We start from the raw sequence: 20,271 nt of genomic DNA, 5'->3' as shown, positions 1-20,271 counted from the left end.
CCTTCTGTTTGAGAGGGCAACAGAGAGAAAGAGAAGGTAATGTGCACCAACTTACAAGATTCAAGCCAACTCAGTGTTCAGGCATATAAAACCCTCGTTTAGTGCTGCCGTGCAAATGTCTCGAAACGCATGATGATAATGATGCACGCAAATGGTGTATATTTGTTCTGTGGATGACATTATGCGCTGCCCAGTGGGATTATGTTGCAATGTTGATGATGCTAAGATGAAAGCAAAAAGTATGTGTGCGTATATGCAAAGCGGACACAATATGCACCTTGTGTACACGTATGAACACAAAAGTTAACCACCAACAAACCACACGAAACAGGCTGACAGAGTTCTCCTACAATCGTTACTTCACAAGGGCCAGCCCAGGCAGTGCAGAAGGTGAGAGATGCACCAGGAAAAATCTTGACTGAAGGAGTGAAAGACGCCATAATGGCAGAAAAGAGGGTGTGCTCAAAGAATCTTGTGAGATGTGGCCATGACGATTCTTTGCGTTCCTTACAAACCTAATCTCACCTTAGGCTGTGTACAATGATTGCAGCTCTGTTCTGATCACTCAATAACATGAGTTCCCAATTGCACTTTGCTGTTGCAAGATAGTTTTGCCTTTTGGCAGAAAGAGTGTGCCAATACATAAAAGGTAAATGAGTGTATCATATGATTTCAATTGTAGCATGATTACATGATGCGCTGCCACTAAAATTCACTAAAAAAGTGTGCAAGAGAAACAAGAATGCATGATTAAATTGGGACCATTTACATTAAAACTAGGGCACTCCAGGCAGCAGTATAGCTAGGCATTCTACTTAGCTCACAAGTTTATGCTTGATATCATAATAAAGTGATAAGTGTAGTGTCTCCAAAATAATGTTGCAAGGACTGAATGAAATCATGAAGCTGTAGGCACTCAGCCTTGCATAAACCATTAAATGGAATAAATTTCAAGAATTACATCTAAAAAATAAGAATTACAGCATTGAAAGTTTGCTTTCAATGAGAAGAGACACTATGAAAAGAATGTAAGCCACAATTCTGCTGCCAGTTGCTCTACGGGCAAATCAAATCACTTGTTTTTTTTCGCTCTCAGCCAAGGTGGACGATGACTTTCACTCAGCATACGTGACCATAGAGATTGCTGTCTAAGTTTCACCAGTTCAGGCAACTCTGCCTTCTAAACTCTACAGAAAAAAGAAAGGCAGTAAGCGTCCACCACGTTTGGAATGTACCTTGACTTGACAGATCTGACAGAAACCAGCGCCTTTTAGGAACATAGCCTGCATGAAAGTAAACCTTAGCCACGGAAGAATGATATGTCAAAATTAAAGATAATAAAAGATAAAATCAAGTAAAGAATGCAACAGTGAAAATCAGTGGCCCACAAAAGAAGTGCGTCAAATTGTTAAATCTGGTAGAAATAATGCAAGCTACAAAAAAAAACATATATATTCAGCAGACAAGTCTATAGACATAGTCTATTGACATAGTCTACAGACATAGTCTATGGACATGGACAAGCAAGCTTCAAAACAGCACATAACATAATAGAAATGTGTTACGTGTTGGCATACTATAAGACACGTCATAAATCAAAAGAACATTCTGCACAAAGGGCTATATGCAGCAATGGGGGAATTTCGAAGCATATGAAGTTGTCCCTACCATATTCAAGCTGCAGGTGCATAAGCCAAAAGCAATAACACAATAAAAAAAATTACATCAAGTTGATAGCAAGAAAATATGCACAGATGGCAAAGTGGATGATGATGGGTTTTGTTCTAGCAATCAGGAATGAAGCTCTACCCAATGAAGTGTCCCAAAAACAGGCTATCCCTTAATTTTGCCTGAAATTTCGTCGACTCAATAAGAATATTTAGTGCATGATGATTTCGAGAGATCAGCTGAAGGAAACAGGCCATCACCATTTAGGATGCTACTGAAATTTTCCAAAACACCATGTCTTGAAACGATATCAGGCAAGTAAGCATAAAGCTCGACTTATACATGATGCATGCAGTAGGCCGGGATTTCTATGATTATCTAATGCAAATGGGCCATGTCTAAGCTAGGTGAAATGCAGGCATCTAGGAGGTTATCCAAGAAAAGGATAAAAGTATAAAAGCAACTGTAAGATAGGATGCTAACTCCTTTTTCACATAACTACACACAAGGCTTATTACTCCTCAATCCTCAAATGTCAATGTGCTTAGTGTTAGTTTTCATGGTTTCTCTTCAGACTGCACCACGAGCACAAACTATGAATCGCAGTGATTGCCTCTTATGTGCACATCTAATTTTCATCAGAGTACAAAGATGCCTTCATGTAATGTGCAATGCTTCAAATTCAATCGACAAGACCTTTTCCGGCAGTCCCACATTGAAGTGACAGCCAGGGAAATCCCAGATAAAGCTGAGAAAGTGTGTGCCAACGGTGCGGCATACACTAAGAATGGCCTAGAAAGCCACAAGATTGATGTGAACAAAGCACAAAACTGTGTGATGGTCTGAAAGCTTTGCAAGATGCATGCCACTAGACTGAGAGAGTGAGATAGAGAATAAACAACAGAAACACTCGTGGAGATGCAGAGCAAACTCACAGCAATGGCATGAGAGTACAGGGAAGGGTGTGAACGTACTACAGGCAAACCAAAGCAAAACACCGTTTTCCTCCCAGCGAGCACTCTTTTCTTGACACCATCTTTGGCACCATCGCACGCACAAATGGGGGAGAGGAGGGTGAATAGTGAAAGAGAAGATGCTTTCAATTGACACTTGATTATAAGGACCACTAAAAACAATGGCACAAATACTTCCGAAGATCAACACAACACAAAGTGGGTAGTACATGCATGCTTTGTTTTCGCCAGCCTTTCGCGACAGTTCACAATACTAAATATAAAAAAACGCAAATAATACAAGGCCAGCAAAAAAAGAAAGATGCTATAAATGAAATTAAGGATGGGGAGGAGAACATGCGAGGGAATCAAATGAGAAAAAATAATGTGATCAAAGCATTGTAAACAACAAAACCATGGTAAAGCAACATGAACAAACAAACAAAGTGAAGGTAATAAAAACACCCGTATGGAAAGCAATGTCGTTCTGCCACTGCCAACTGACTGCACCCATCTGGATTACGAGTTTGCAACAGCACACAATGCTAGGCATGTGACAAGCGTGATACAGGTTGTATAGGGTAGCTCGAGAGATGTAACGGTTTTATTTATTGAACAATCGTGCCGACGCACAACCACAAGTTACGGCGCACAGTGACAGCATTGTTCCTGTCCTTTGGTCATCACATGTGCTACGCCAAAAGTTGACGATGAAGTTAATTATGATGCAAATTGTGCTGCGTGAAGGGAAAAGATTCGCAAAGAGAAACATTCTCATGAACGTAAGGCAGCAGTTGCACTGAAAGCTCTTAAGCAAAACCTGGTGCCCAGAAAAAAAAAAATGAAAAAGAAAAATGGCTCGTGCTAATCAGTCTGTCGCCGAGCAAACCAGAAACGAATGGAGACTCGCCAAAAGCAAATAGAACAAGACAACTGCAAAAAATAGTTATCCCTAGAAATTTAACCTTGCCACAGGTACCAACAAACGAGGCTGGAAAAAATTTACAGGTGACAAAAAAAGTACAACTGGCCCACTCTTCATTCGTTCTGTACTACATATAATGAAGTAGGAACAAAACTCTCCACATGAATGATCACGATCTTAAAGGCCAGCAATATCGTAGTGGTGAGGCTCAGTGAAGCTATTTTACATAATTACGTACAAACAAAGAATGAAGCAAAAGATGTGACTAGATGTGGTGATGACCGTCATGGCATAAAATACTTATAACAACAAGCTGGTGACATGAAGAGTCAGCCCAGCTACACACATAAAAAAAAGTGAAAGAAAGATAATTTAAGAAAAAAAAATTTCTTTTGCCATGCGAATATGCATTACCCGCTTGTATACCTTGTGCCGTTACCCTAATACCTTCCTCTTTGAAAAAAACGCTTTGACACTGAAGCAGAAGAGTTGAAAACATATACAAGGCCTGTGTATATTCATGAAATGGGAGAATTCCCAAAGCCAGTAGTGTGCGTAAGTGCAACTTGACATGAATGCAGCGACCCCTAAGTACATTTGTTCAGTGAAAATAGGAAGTAATGAGACTAGCTTTTGAGAATAACTGCAGGAAAATATGTTTGCCATTGAAACCTCAAACTCTCTGAATGCCTCAAATGATATTGTGCTTACACATCAACAATTCATGCCAAAATTGACACTTTAAACTGAATGGACATGACATGAAAAGTAATGTGGCCAGTATTGTCATACTGAAAGTATGTTGCTAGAAGTCTAGGCTGAATACACCCCCTTCAATGGTAAACTAATTTCACAATAAACATTCTGCCTAATAACTCTGAATGCCAAAGGTAATCCAATTGATCTCATTAAAAAGATCACTGCTCCAGTGGTCTTGCCAAAATAGCACGAACAGAGCAGCCCACATGCAGCGACTTCGTAGCCACTTTTGACAACCAGATCTCACAGGACTTCGATCATGAAATTCCATGTGCTCATGAGGGAAAAGATTCATCAATACTAGCTCATTTTCATTGACACCCCAAGAGAAATGATAATAGTCAGTGCAACTGCAGCCTTGTCCGCTAGCACAAAAGACCACGGTCATTACACTTGACCATGCTAGAAACTATGTAAGGCATTATTCATTTCAGAAATGTTGTGTTGCATGCTCTCAAGCAGTTTGCTTTACCAAACCACAACAAGGCACTCACATAGTTCCAGCAACGATAAAAGGGTACAATGCAGTCGTCAAAATTTCTTTTGCCGCAACGTGTGCTGTTACAAATCGACGACCAGAATGGCTCGGCAGCGACTTGCTAATGTTACTGTCACTACAGCGCGAATGTCAGGCGGTGTGATGGACTGCAACTGGACAGATGTCTGCACGATACATGGCAGGCCTTCAAGTTGTGCGTTCGTTGAAGACGTGCTTCAGCACATCCAAAACACACAGTGGAGCGATTATCGCAGTAACGACGGCCTCTTTCGTCTAAATTGTGAGTGGAGCTCACAGCACCTCTGTGCCGATGACAAAGCAAATGAGGCGTGAGCATCTGCAGCAGTGATTCATAGCCAAAGTGACCCTTTCAGGTGCATGAATAAGCACTATAGACCTGCACACAAAAACCACATAGCTGTTACAGTGACATTCTATGAGAAATCTCATAAAGCTACACTTCCGTGTCAGAACAGATGGAACAACCATTGAGGCTTTCGACGGAAGCCGTCCCGCCCTACAGCGTGACCCACTTGTGCAGCCTCTATCAGTTGTTTCAACTGCCACCCACACTTCCCTCATGGGCCTTGCAAGGCCTGCCACAGACTATCTATTCACGTGCCCTGCCAATGCCTAAAGAATGCGAGCACACAGAATCTCCACAGTGTGTTCTTTAGCAGCATTAAGTAAGTGTGCTACTACAAGGACCTCACGGCAGCAGGTGTGTCACATCAGGACCAACACAAACGCACGGTGCACTCTGTTGGGCCTTCTTTTTTTTTTGCCAGTGCAATGGCCCCTGTCGTGTGGTGTGGCTGATGGGAGTGAAGCAGCCCAGCTGGTGCCTGCGAGAAGCCCGCCATCTTGCATGGCGAGCGAACAGGAACATTGGTGATGGCAGAAGGCGAGGAATGGGAGGAACCCCTTCACCCCCTTGACCGCCGTGTCGGTGCGGAAAACCCCTGAGACCTTTGAGCTCTCAGGTGGCCCAGTGCTAGCACGCAGTAGTCCGGTTTCCAAGCTGCGGAAAGCACATGCGTCCATTCACAATGCTCCCGTTGGACAGGTTGCTCACCTTACTCCCCTTGCTCCCATCGGAGGGAGGGAGCTCGTCACCTGACCGCTGCTGCTGTTGCTGTTCCTCACGCAGAGGAGAATTATGTCCACAATGCGACGGTACCATGAACACTGACACGGGCGGGTCACCAGCAGCCAAGCCCAAGGCTAGATCGGCCGCGTCCATGTCGGGATCATCGTCGTCTTCTATCTCGTCAGAGAAACATCGCTGCAGGTGGTCTTCATCCATGTCGTTGAGTGACGACACGTCTGGCATAAAGCCACGAGGCCGCTGCTCCGAAGCGGTGCTCGGAGCGTTGCAGAGCGGAGTCTCTGCTGTCAAGTTCTCCTCCTCTTCTTCCTCGTCGAAGTCGCCAGCTGTGGCACCAGCACCATTCTTGTCTGTAGGCACCGAGGAGCGCCTCTCCTGGTGCTTGAGGTGGCAGGTGTGGTAGAAGGAGACCTCCTTAAAGTGAGGTCCCACGTCATTCAAGAGCATCTCGATGACTTGCGTGAAATTTGGTCTTGATCGTGGGATGCGCTCCCAGCACAGCTTCATGATCTGGTACCTGTGAAATCGCGAGAATAGAACTTTTACAGATTTGGACTTGGTCAAGAAAAACATTAGAGTTTCATTTCTGCCTTCTTTTTTCAGAACGTATTAAGAATGTCTCAAGCAATAAAGTATTTCTTTTATGCTTTCTTAATAATTAAATCGTGTCAGACATTTCAATTTGTTTTCACAGTCTTGCCATGATTCAGGTGAGGTTTTACTAAGAAATATCTGTACTTTCAATTCGAAATAGTAAAACGAATAAGACTATTTCACAAAAGCACCTGATACACTGCAAACCATATTCAGTGTTTCATAACAGAACAACAAAAAAATGACACGAGAAAATGAAGGTTGAACAAGATATGACAAATCCTTTCTATGTGATCTCTTTTGATTTGTGTGTGAGTGAACAAACAACCATTATGACAAAGGAAGCCAAGATTATGAAAAAATCCTACTTACAATTTCTCAGGGCAGTTTTCTGGCTTTTCCATGATACCGCCACTGATGACATACTTTAGGACCTGCTCATTAGACAAACCTTGGTAAGGCTGGGAAGCCAGTGTTGCCATCTCCCACAACACTACTCCATATGACCTGCAAGTAGAGCAAAATTCCAGTGATGTCAAAGATGGTCTTCGAGGGTAATTTATCCAAAGCCTCTCAAGCATGAAATTTTTGCTTTAAAAAAATTAAAGTATGCGCGCCATTTCCAATGGATTGTATAATTAACAAGATATGTGAACTGCACAAAGAGAAAATGGATACTATAGCTAAAGATAAGATTACACAGAAAAAAAAAATAAGCGTCTCATAAAAAGTGACACATTCAATATAAGGAGATTAGGCAGAAAGATAAGAAAGCTGAATGGACACATCTGTACCAAGGTGCAGTGTTCCTTTATTAAATAACATGGGTAAAATTAATTATGTTAATGAACACGTGACTAATAAAGGTTCGCCACCACCACTGCACTCCTGGCGGCATTTTGAATGAACAGTGTTTAGCTCAAGTGCAGAACCTAAGCTGCGAGTATTAGTAATAGCATATTGTTACAAATACAGGTGCATAGACATTCTGAATGTAGTGATTATCACTCTTTATTCAAAGGGACACTGAAGTAAAATAATGAATCAGTTTAGATTGATAAAGTATACTCTAATAAGCGTAATGTTGCTGCTTTTATCATCGTAAGTTTGTGAACAGAGAAGAAAATCAAGGAGAAAGTTTTATTTTTAAATTTAATGCCGAAATCTCGGTGCGTGATGTGATGGGTTTCAAGTGTTGTTGTTTTTTTTCTGTGTGCATTTTGGCCCCGTTTATTGAACAAGCTTTCTTGATGCTTGGTATGTCAAGTCTCTGGCTGCCTCGAAAGTCAACAAAGTTATTTTTCATTGATTAGGAACTACGTAGACTCCAGTAGACACCGTCAAAATCTATGACATTTGAGCGACTTCGAAGTGAAGTCCCCACCTGAATTTTCCTTTCATGCGTTTTATCATTTTTCTAAATGTCGTCTCGCAACAAATGTGGTACTTTTCATATTGTGAAAGGGTAATTCACGAATGCGAGAAAAGTAATTTTTCTCGTTAGTGTCCTTTTTAGGAGTTAAACATAAGAACCCAAATTAAGCTAATTTAACAAGCTGGACACTGTGGACATCAAAGCACTTATGGAAAATGGTTCATTTTTGTTTTTAATAGGCCCTCCGGGAGTGGATTACGATAGACTGATTGCGAAGTTGTCAAAGTCCTAGAACGTATTTATAAGGCACTTGATATTAGACTCCAAGACAGAAAACGAAGTAATATGTTGTTTTGAGTGAGGTTTAGTAATGAATTGTAATTAGCATGTAATAAAAGATTTAATTATGATAGACTCTGAGCAAACAGAAATCTGTTCAACAGACCTGCTGCTTGACTGGAACATCTGCCTCCAGCACGATTGGTTTCATACTCGAATTGGAACCACCCTTTTTCATCTCTCAGTAAATGAAACTATATTGTCATTTTCTTCGTCCCTTCAGGTTCCATTTCACGAGTCTACTGTATTTTGCAGTCAATAATGCTTCATTTGTAAATAAAAAAAATAAAGCTGTAGTATCAAAATACATATGCAATTTGTTTTTGATTAAATTAACTTAGACCCAAGAGAAATAATATGTTAGACGCTGGTCTTGTAACGCTGCACGCCAACCAAACCATCGAAAATCATGAGTGCCTTCATCAAAGCCTGTGGCAGCAGCCACGCACAGCACATTGAGGTTAAAGGAGGACACAGTGGTTATGAAGGTTCACTTCATCTCGTGCGCAATGCATCTCGCTACGTAATGGCCACTAGTCCTAAGAACTGTCGAAAAACATGTTGCATCTAAACATGTCCGCCTCAAAGGGACGGTAAACAAGCCACTGACCACACATCCGAGTGGCTGGTGAAAATTCCATCCTTGAGCGATTCAGGGGCCATCCAGCGTACGGGGAGCAGGCCCTTGCCCCCTTTTCTGTAGTAGTCTGTTTCGTAAATGTCTCGTGTCATGCCGAAGTCACCAATCTTCACCGTCAGGTCTTCCGCCACCATGCAGTTACGAGCGGCCAGATCCCGGTGCACAAACTTGTTCGCTGTCAGGTACGCCATTCCATCTGCTATCTCGGCTGCCATCTGTAGGATCTGCTTGAGCGTGGGAGGAGCGCCTCGTGGTCGAGTGGCCTCATCGTTAGGCTGGTGTGTGAAACAGAAGAAAAAGCGTGCAAATATGTAATTACATAATGAAAGAACAATATACAATGCACTACAGTGCAATACAGATTTATTTCCAAAAATACGAGAGTTTGGTGGTGCAGTGAAACCTCAATGATACGAATTCGAAGGGAGTACACAAAATATTCGTATCATCTCAAATTCGTATGAACCAAAAACAAGTTAAAACTGATAATGAAGATTAACAAGAACCTCATTGGCAATTACTTCTTGCTGAAGAAGTTGATAATGTTTCTTTGAACTTTCCTGCCTTCACCGTCTGCTCTATAAAGTGCCACGGTTTCCTCACTCATGCTGCTGGCACGAGGCGTTTACACTTAGACACCGAAGGAAGCGAAGCGGCCAAACCCATTGGAAATGCACACACTTTGCCGCGCTTAAGTGGCCGCAGAACAAGCCGCAAAGACGACGCGGAAAAAAATCAATCCTGAAGAATTCACACTGGGAAATTCAAGCGAAAACGCCAGAGCGACCGAAAAACCAGGTCCACGTCCGTCAAGAACGTTTACATTCGTTCTGCCCTGCGTGCATGTCACCACCGCCGCTGACATAGCTGCTTGAAAATTCATTCCATTTTGCCCGTTTCCTCAGCATTAAAGTTCGCACCGAGTTCTAATTATAGGTACGTGCAAAGCAGAGAAAAGAAGCAGTTTGCACCTTTACAAATGTTGCCTTGGAAGATACGCCAGCAGAAACGACACGAGTGGACGCAGTGGTGGCGACAGATTCAGCTGGCAGTGTAACAACGAGACATGTTTGGACGTGCCGATTCCCTGCTGCTGCATTTCTACTTCCAGTGTTCTCAGTGATTGTAATTCAAAGCAGGCTCTTTATTAACGCGTCCTCATCAAGGCCGTGAGCTTTGACGTGCTGCATGAACAGTTTGCGATAGCGCTTGCTCGATCGCCGGCACGTTGAGTTTGCGGCTGGTTGTTTACATCTCGTGGTTTGAGGGCTAGAGCAGCTGGTGTAGCTAAAGCCAAAAGCGATCTGTTATAGCGGGAAAATTGGTCTCAAACACATTTTTCGGCTTCGACTTCACGGCGTGCCAGCCACTAAAGCGAGAAAAGTTCCGTCTAATTTTGCCGCATTCACTCTCTTTGAGGACGAGAGTGAACGCGCCTTCCTCCCACGAACAAGCAGCGTTGCGCCGCTTGCGTGCAGCGGTCAATCAAATATTCATATCATCTGTGGTGAGTATAGCACCGAATCACAGCGTACTTTATATAATGTAGTCTATCCAAAACAACCTTAGAATTCGTATCATAGCGAAATTGGCATAAACCGTAATCGTATCATCGAGATTATGCTGTGCTATTGGCTAAAAGCTGTTGTAAAAACACCTTAACTGGCTGATTATCCATTACAAGGCACACGATGGTTACATGAAAGATATAGTAACATTGTTAGACACTCAAAATAAAGCTATAATTGACACAAATGCAAAAAACAAAACCAAAATAACATAAAGACCAATAAAAAGCATATTTGATACATAAAAAAGAAATATCTGTAGTGAATGTGTTTTCTGTCTCTATATGATGTCAGCCTTGTTTAGTACTTTCGTGTAAATATTTCATTTTGAGTGTCTAACAATACGATTCGCATCCTCCTCATCTGTACTTATCTTCAACAAGAGTACACATTCCCCATCTGTACAGTTTATCAGTAACCAGTATATTCTTCTTTGTTCGTACAACTCGAGCTTGTAGAGAAAAAGTGTAGTTTTTCATTGCCTGCATTGTTGCCTGCAATAAGTAACAAATACCAATGTTAACAACGTTACCAATAAGTAACCAATACCAATGCAATAAGTAACCAATGTTGCAACCAAATAATAATGCGATTCTAGAGCAAAAAATACTAGACTTCATTCGAAGCACTTGAGGCGGTGCTCAGGGCTGCATTCAAGAGTGAGCCAATAACAAAAAAAAAAAAAAAAGAAAATCTCACAAAATGAAGCTTAATGGAATAACTCATAGTACAGCAAAACATCTTAATGCTCAAGGCTGGCTCATCCTAAGAGAAGCTTGCAATACATATAGCATATATTTTTGCGAAGCTGAGCGCAGAGCTAAAGCAATGCCAGAAGAGGCTAGAATGAAGAAATAAAGTAAGCCGCTTTTACAATTTTATGGTATCCAAAAAAAAAAAAGATGGTGTTGATGTAAAATAAATACCAGACGAGAAAAAAAATTTCGACCTCTTGTAGGTCAGTCCATTTTTTGAAAATTTGACAATCCGACGTAGGGGGGTCGACTTAAAATCAAAACCAAATCGTGTACCGCTAGTAACCGCAAAAGAATTGAGAAATCAGGGGCGCTACGTCGCGGTTACAACTTTGCACCTTTCTTTCCATGGTTACGGTAAAAGCGTAGCATATTAATTTACCGTATAGCATACATTTTGACATCAATAAAGGTGATGCTGACTCTGAAAGAAGTTGGCCATTGTACTTGGAGCATTAAGGCTTCTACTGTCGCTTCCAGAAGTGTACTGAACAACGCCACTACGCAATATGATCGCAGCTCACCGAATGGCGGGTATTTATAGTCGACGGAAGAGCCAGGAAACAGCTTCTCTTTGTAATAGCACTTTTTAAGCAGCCAAGTTGCAGCGTGTTTTTGTCACTTTTGCTGCTATGTTTTGCTGAATCGTTGCGCCTGTCGGTGCTCTTCAACGGCAGCGTTTGAGCGGGCTGCTTGACCAAAGCAGCTATGACGGCAGCAGTACCAGTGAGGACGACTCCAGCAACGATGAGTAGTCTTTGTGAATAAATTTTCGTTTTGTGAACTGCGCTAACATTTTTTTTTTTCCTTTTGGGGGACACCCGACTTTGGGTCTGTCGACCTACATTCAAATCGACTTGAAATCGTGTAAATACGGTATGTGCACTTCTTGTTATGCTAACCTAACATGGAGTCAACCTAACAGCACTTGCGAATGTTGGTCTGAGCAGGTTGCTACGGCTGGTTCATTTCAAGTCATCAACCGAAGGCACAGACACTACTCACATCATTGTCCGGCCTGTGTGAGCGTAGGTAAGTCTTCAGGTCACCGTTCAGCATGAGTTCCATTAGGACAAACACAGGCTGGTCCTTGGACACCACACCTAGCAGTTTGACGACATGCTGACAACTGAAGGCCCTGCAAATGGGCACAGACAAAAACTTGTATACATTGACGATACTGCCATATATACAGAGGCATTTTAAGAAAAAAGCAGTTGAGCAGGCAACTGTTTACCACTATAGGCACTTGATAAAGATGCAGTTCTCATGACTTGAAACAGAACAATATAAAGCTAAGTAATTAGCATGTTCGCATTTAAACCATCTTCATTTCATCTGGCATCTGCGCAATTTTAACTCAAACACTTACAACTGGTCCAGAGTTACCTTCAGTGGACACATTCTTGACGACATGACGAAGTTATACCAGACAATGATACTAAATGTTTTGACATCTCATTTCAGTTCGTGAGCAGTATACACACCGCATGCACAGTCAGTCAATGTTTCTGATAGAGCTGTGCCAACAGGAAAGCTTTTGGTGCGAAGCCGTGTGCAGAGAACAAGCAAGTTACATGCTTTAGCCACTCGATTAGAGCATTGAAAAATTCACACAGTTAGCAGTCATGCGCGCACATGTTGATGTAAAAGCAACAGCGGGTGGCACAAGCACAGCTGTACTTACTTCATGACGGATGCCTCTTGGAGGAATTCTATTCGTTCACGCATTGAGGCACTTTCATTGACCGTCTGAAAATGAGGAAATGGGAGTGCAATGAGCACAAGCAAAAGTGCATTTTTACAGGTGCTTACTAGACACTTTCGCTTTTTCAAACAACGAAAAATCTCGCCCAGAGCCGTGGGTCTTGTGATAGACTGCTACAATCTACCACTCGTTACAACAGACCTGTACCTGTGTACAATGGATTTCAGGATAAACTGGACCTATATTGGACCCTGGATTTGACTACCTGTTTTAACAATGAAACAAACATTGCTTTTCACGAACCACGTTACTATAATCACAGTGGACAAAAACAGCGACATGTATTTTCAAACTTGGTGCATGAAACATACTATTGTCGTGACAACACGAGCTGACAGCATCTTTGACCAAGCTGCCAGCTTCAAGCCTGCCAAGTTTAAATGTGCTACTGTAAACATTGCTGGCCTCTAGCCACAGTAATGTTCCGTGCTACGCCGATGAATTTCCATTCAGGTCATGAAAATTCTCTATTTCGGGGATTTTTCCCTGCAACGATTGACGAAATTCCCAGACTATTTCTCTACACAACAGTACTAATTTCCGCACCCATCCACAAACACACATACTGTAATTACACGTGCCTGACATACTGACGACTTTTGAAATCACGAGTTCATGAATAGTCCCTCCTTTGCCGCATAACGAAAGCATGACTTTATTATAAATTCATATACTGTTAATACACTGCACATTGTGGGCTTCAAGTCTAAGAGCAATATTGTAAATATCAAAAACAAATCTCAAGGGCTATGCTTGCGTGGTGCATGCACCAGAGCCGATTACTGCACATGAAAGTGCACATTGACCGCTAATTATGGGTCGTTATATGAGAATTCAACCACTCCTAAAATTCCCTGCAATATCACGAAGATTTCCTTTATCCCTTTGGCTCAAAATGACAGGAAAAAATTGCCCAAAAAAGGGTTAATTTCCTGCACAAAACATCACTGTCTAGCCAAGTCAGTCTCAGTTGACATTATCGATCTTGTGGCATGGTGGCAGTATTAGCTGACGTGCTTTCATGATAGCCAGCTGGAGCCCATTCTTGAGCAGATCCCTCGCAAAGATACCGTATTTACACGATTGTAAGACGACCCTTTTTTTCAAATTTGACAATCCAATGTTGGCGGGTCGTCTTAGAATCGAAATCGAACCATGTACCTTAGAATCGAAATCGAACCATGTATTGTCATCTCGAATAGTTTCCCGCTCAACCCAAAGCGCATAGTTTTCCGCGTGCTTATACAAAAGCTTTTCTTTTTTTAGCATCTACTGCGCGCATTACGAGTGCCTTTATGACGAGCGCACGGCTCTTGAGGGAGCACCGGTAATCGATGGAAGAGCCGCCGTAGGGGGGGTATTGGTAGTTGACGGAAGAGCTCCTCTTTGTGATACAATGTTCTAAGCGGGCACGTCGCCGTGTGCTCCTGTCGCTTGTGTCCACGACCGGCTCTCTCGAGTCACTTCTGTCTGACATGAGTGCCGTAGGCTCGAAGAACACTCGGCGCTCGAACACTCGGCGCTCGTCAGGAAGCCGCGAACTTACGCCAAGCGGGCGTGTGAGGAGAGCCTCCCTGGCTACTGTGTGCGGGTGGGTCCTCTCCGCATGGGCGGCCGTCCCACGCGATGCCGTGGTGCGGTCATTCGCGAAGTGCACACTTGACGACGACGTGCTGTGGGACTGCAGCAGCAATGACGGCAGCAGCACCAGCGAGGACGACTCCAGCGACGATGAATAATCCTCCGCAACCACGTGAATAAATGCACGTGAATAAATTTCCCTTGTGTAAAATGCGTGCGTTTTTTTTTTTTTTTTTTTTTTTGAGATGCGATTTTGGGGGGGTCGTCTTACATTCGAGTCGTCTTACAATCGTGTAAATACGGTACTTTCACTTTTGTGAGACTCCTTGAATAAAACGCCAGACATGTCAATAGACCACAGAAATCTCACACTGTGCCAACCATGCCCATACAATGAGCCAGACATGTTATCGCTTGTAATATAATATGATGTGGAATGCCCAAACACAAGCCACAAACCGGTGGTTGTGTTCTTTCCCTTTCTTAATCCTTCTGCCACCTTGCGGGTTACCGCACATGAAAGTGGTGTCTCAAGAAAATTTAAATGCAACAGTATTTCAGCCATTAGCGACTTCAAATAAAGTAGATTCAATATTGTCAGATAACAGCAATAATTGTCCGGGTTTTACATTTCAAAACTACGATGATTATGAGGGATGATGCAAAGGAGGGCTCCGGAAATTTTCACCATACGGTGTTTTTCAATGTGCCCCAAAATATAAAAGAACGAGCCACTAGCATTCCGCTTTTATCAAAATGTTGCCACCATGACCCTGTGTCTTTCGGGTAAGTCTTCAAAGTGACATAACCACTAAACCACAGTGGCAGGTGTCAGTTGGAATATCTCGGTCCGTTGTTACGAGAGCAGATTGTATCAGGTAACACATTCTTGATAGATCACTTTTGGAAGAAGCTGATTGGCTAAATCAAAGCACAGAATGTTCTGGTTATGCCAATCAGCATCCCCCAAAAGTGTAGGTGTCATGAAAACTGATCAATTAAAACACGGCCCCAGGATATAAACACACCATCATCTGGTAACATGCAACTAGGTACTTATTTTGACACAATGACAACACAGCTCAAGGGCTTTTCAAATTTCTTTGAAAGACCCCAGACGGCATTCACACAGTGTTGCAAAAACCTTGTTTTAAAGCCTGAGAATTTCTGCATATGGAGTTACAAAGAATTCTGAACTTATATGAATGGTTATAAAAAGATGTTACAAAGAAGTTGTAAAAAAATGCCTATTACATTCCTTTCAGCAGGCAGTAAACATTTACCTCATTGATTCTTGAAGTCACTTTCACACTGCCCCCCAGTATTATAGCTGAACTTGGACACGATGCTGTAAACTTGTAGAACAGTACATTCATTCATTCATCATTAGTTACAAAGCTTTCAGGAAACATCGTGTGAATATAATTGACAAATTTTGAAACACAGCATTGATGCACCTAAATTTACATGATGTTAATTTAGCGAATAATTGGAAACAAAAAGTGCTCACAATATATGAAGCATGACTGGAATACTAACAAGTGAAATAAATACCTACTGTGCAATGAAAATTTTACAGTTAGACCTGCATTTCAACTTATATCATCGATATTCCATTGCAGTAGAAGCAAAGTTTTGTTGCAGTGAAATCACAGCATTATACCGAGGTTAAAGAATATACTGAGGTGTTCATAAACATGAAGTTATAAAGAGCTAAAAACTTCGTTATCTAGCTGTTCCTAAAGAAAGTTAATAAAAGACAAGGAGATGATAAAAACCAAAACAATGCAAACATTCCAACATTAAGAAAGAAAATATACTTTTTAGATTACATATTCATAATACAGCTGAACCCCGCTACAATGAAAACTCACGGGGCACGGAAAAAATTTCGCTGAAGAGAAAATTTCGTTGTAGCAAAATCGAACAAATATAGCTGATCTAAACTAGCGAAACAAAGGAACATTATTCCCAAAATTAAAAAAATGTTTGCTGCTTCCTGTTCTTTCACAGCAGCATCACAACGTCATTCTCACCCATGCATAGTGAGGCCATGGTGAAAAGCACACTGAAACAACCCCTAAAACCGCCTTCATTATTGAACCAAAGTTGCATTGACACATTAAAACCAGCACCTGTCCACCGTCAAAAGTATCCGACAACGCCGAGATGGAGGCAGGGTATCGTGCAGCGGCGACTTTCGCATTATTCTATGCCATTCTTATCATCCATCACTTGCGGCTAGCTGATTTTGTTGGTAATGCAGACGAACAACCACTCTGATTAATTACCACACTGGCCAAGCGCAAACATAATAATAAGCATCGGAATAGGAAAAAAGCATCATTCCGCGGTTGCACCCAGCAGCTGCGTGAAAGAAACCATTAACCGAGTGACTGAGCTTCAGCTGCGGATCGTCTGCGGCTCAAAAGCAAGCTAGTGGCAAAAGCAGGGCCAGGGCAGTCTCATTGCCATCGCTATCGAGCAATGGCGGCACCCACGCTTGCTGAACAGCGGCGGTTTCTGGTGGTGCCAACGTGTGTTTTAGACTTCGTTGACGCATTTTCAGGCTCTGAAAATGCGTCAGGCTCTTGTCGTGCCCGAGATGGTCGGCTCCATCGTCGGCGTCTAGAACGGCAAGGCTTTCAACCAGGTCAAAATCAAGCCTGAAATGATTGGCCACTACCTCGGAGAGTTCAGCATCATCTAAGCCTGTGAAGCATGGTAGGCCCGGTATTGGTGCTACACATTCTTCTCGCTTCATCCCTCTGAAGTAGACTGATAAACTTGAAGTAAACTAAAATGCATCGAAATGTTAAATATTGAGTTTACTGCATAGCAATAAGTATCTGAGCCTAGAATTGCATAGTAAAGTTTTGTTAAAGCGAGACTCAAAAAAAAAAGTGTTCGCTGTGGTGAAAATATTTATGCATTGACTCCTATGGACTGCTGAAGGGGAATCGTGAATTTTTCGTTGTAGCGGAAATTTCGTTGAAACGGCGTTCGTTGTAGCGGAGTTTGAATGTGTTGCGCCTATAACCAGCAGTGTGGTTAGCAAGTACTACTTAAAAAGAGGCCATGGCGCTGTTGCCAACCAAATTGCGGTTTTCAGCGAAAAACAGAAGTACAGTCGCCGACCGTTTATTTGGACGCCGAAAATTCGGACATGCCCGTTTATTCAGACATCTTCATGGCACCCCCACTCTCCCCATTAATCCTAATGCAAACTCACGACCAAAAATTCGGACGCCCCACTGTGCGCCATTCGACTATTCGGACTGCGTTTGACTGACCGGATGTGTCTCCGTATGCCATTAAACACTGACAGCGACGTTAACAATACGTTTTCCAGGTTGCCAGCACTGATATGCTGCACTAGCTATGAATGGATGTCGGGCCAGTGTCAAAATGCACGCAGAAATCGCCAGTGCCGATCTCGAAGGCTATGTGTGGCGACGCTTTTTATTTTTTTAGCCAGTCGAGCGGCCAAGCGAAGCCACCTACAGAGTCCGTTCGCTGTGGCGTTTGGCGTGTGTCAGCAGTGTCAGCTGCTTCTGCGGCTAGGCCTGGTTCGTCTTGTTCTCTGTGTTTTCGCTCTCTTGCGTGTTCCGTGGCGTGCTGAAACGGCTCCGACGCCACCCGTTGCCGCGCCCTCGGGAGTGAATAAGCGCGGCCAAAGTAGGAGCTACAAAGACGCTCACGATGACGAAGAAAGCGGAGATAGTTCGCCAGGTAGAAGGCGGCCGACCTCAGTCTGAAGTGGCTTGACAATTTTCTAATTTCCAAGCAAACCGTCTTGAAAGCGTGCGTGTGTGCAGACATGACAGTTTTTTTGGGCGATAGAGTCTATAAAAGTGCTTTTTTTTTAGTGAATCTGTTTTTTCGGACTCCCGATTATTCGGATTTTTTGGCGGTTTCTGTTGAGTCCGAATAAACGGTCGGCGACTGTAATTGTTCTGTTGTGCACACGCATGTACAAAAATACAATTGTAAAAGAATATTTCATGGCAATATGAGCTCTAGAAGTCACTGCCGTAAACCCCACCCACTGCCGGCAACCGCATTTTTGCTACGGCATGTGTGACGTCATGTCTTTTATGGAGCAGAGCCACTGTCTTCTTTCTAACTTTAAGCCACAGCAAATTGTTTATTCACAATGTCACAATTTTCAGTGCCAAACTGAAGAAAGCTCTAATAGCTCTATTCTGATCAAGAGATGATATTATTGGTCGAAATTCACATGCTTGCAAAACAATCGGCTTGTTACGTCACAGCTCAAGAGTGCACCGCTGTTGTCAGACTCTCAAGTCACTCGCGTGTTTATAAAGATGCTCACTATAAATTAAGTTTCTGACCAAATGTGCTGAAATTTCACCAGCCTGTTGGTGAACACCCATGGATTAACTCACGTGCCTCAGATTATCAACAAAAATTTAGTGTCATGGCCCCTTTAATGTTTCTCTTAAATGTTAATGCTAAGAAAATAAAAAGGAAAACATAAGCAAATATTAAAACATTAACTGAAACAAAGGTACAGTTATATTACATACTCATAATACATAAAACGTCTGTAGACAAACAAGAATTGACAAAATAAGAAGATTTAATATGGGGTCATGTTTGTTCCAGTATATATACCCATAACAGAAAAGTAAACACCACATATTTAGCGCTTATTCAAGGAAGTAAGAAATCATTGTAACTGTTAGCACATTTGGAAATATGAGTTGTATTACTAAAATGAGGAAACGACAGGGCCCAAAAGAAGCCGGCAAGATCTCAAACCAAAATAGGCAAGCGAATCTCGAGCTCGGGCCACAAGAAGAGCTGGCAGCGTGGCTGTAGCACTGGGCATTCCCTCTTCACTGCAATTGCTCCCCTAAGGGATGTGGGGGAAAAAAGTGCTAATCCAGGTGTTCTTGCTTTGCTTAGAAGCCGTGTCACAGCCTGCTGGGGATGAAAGTACTTGGTCAAAGACAGATAGGCAGGCAGCATTTTTGGTTGACACAAACGAATCTAAATGTGTGTCGGCATCACTGTGGTGTGGCTAGATGAGTAGACAAAGAGCATATTGATATTCTGCAACCCCAATGTCCAGCAAGCTAATCGGCCACAGGGGTTCTTAAATGTGGACAGCCAACAAATTGTATGACACTCATTACTAGGTCGCAGAGAAGGCCATCAAGGTAAGGTCTAAATTTACCGAGTGCCAGATTATGGCCACACAATCGTTTTCCACGTCAGTACAATTCAACTTGGTGTTAGTGAAGGTACCACTTGCGTATACGTATTCGTAGTATCCAGATGTTCATTATGTCAGCCCAGCGTCGAGTCGAGCACTGCTGGTGTTGGTGTCTACATACTTCAATCAGAAAAGTCGGGTCAAAGTGACGCAGTATCAGCGGCAAGTTTAGGAGACGAAGCAACTTCTTGAAGGTAGCGTCACAAATGGTTGACAAGGCTTGCGTTTTTTTTTTTTTTTTGCTGTTTCGTAATGATTGGATTTAAGAGTGGTGATGGACAAAAAACTGCAAATTAAGCAGCAAAAGTAACAACAGAGGCCAAGGAAGGCGTGACGTATGTAGTCTTTCAGAAAGGTAACTTCGGCACAATCTACAACCACGCTGTGTTTTCTGTCATCCGGGTGAACAGCACCTCCGAATACCACGTAGCTGAGTTGTAACAAAGTAGCATTATTCAGGTGCAGATCTTGGTGTATGTAGATTGTCACAGTGTGCG

General features: G+C 42.5%; 1 protein-coding gene across 4 annotated transcripts in view; it reads right to left on the bottom strand.

The window, feature by feature from the left end:
• Window positions 1-5,574: 5,574 nt before the first annotated feature.
• The window catches only part of LOC119188263 (insulin-like growth factor 1 receptor), a 207,870-nt gene continuing 193,173 nt past the window's right edge, over window positions 5,575-20,271 (bottom strand). For all 4 annotated transcript variants that reach the window (XM_075895933.1, XM_075895940.1, XM_075895938.1 and 1 more), the window contains exons 23-27: window positions 12,871-12,935; window positions 12,189-12,321; window positions 8,831-9,135; window positions 6,879-7,013; window positions 5,575-6,429 (exon numbers count right to left, since the gene is read on the bottom strand). In XM_075895933.1, coding sequence (XP_075752048.1) covers window positions 5,799-6,429; window positions 6,879-7,013; window positions 8,831-9,135; window positions 12,189-12,321; window positions 12,871-12,935 — 1,269 coding nt within the window. In that variant the 3' untranslated portion in view covers window positions 5,575-5,798. The remainder of the gene's footprint in view (window positions 6,430-6,878; window positions 7,014-8,830; window positions 9,136-12,188; window positions 12,322-12,870; window positions 12,936-20,271) is intronic.

The sequence above is a fragment of the Rhipicephalus microplus genome, chromosome 1 (genome assembly GCF_043290135.1).
Source record: "Rhipicephalus microplus isolate Deutch F79 chromosome 1, USDA_Rmic, whole genome shotgun sequence".
Taxonomy (NCBI): domain Eukaryota; kingdom Metazoa; phylum Arthropoda; class Arachnida; order Ixodida; family Ixodidae; genus Rhipicephalus; species Rhipicephalus microplus.
The sequence above is the reverse complement of the archived record's forward strand: the minus strand, read 5'-3'. Positions and strand labels throughout refer to the sequence as shown.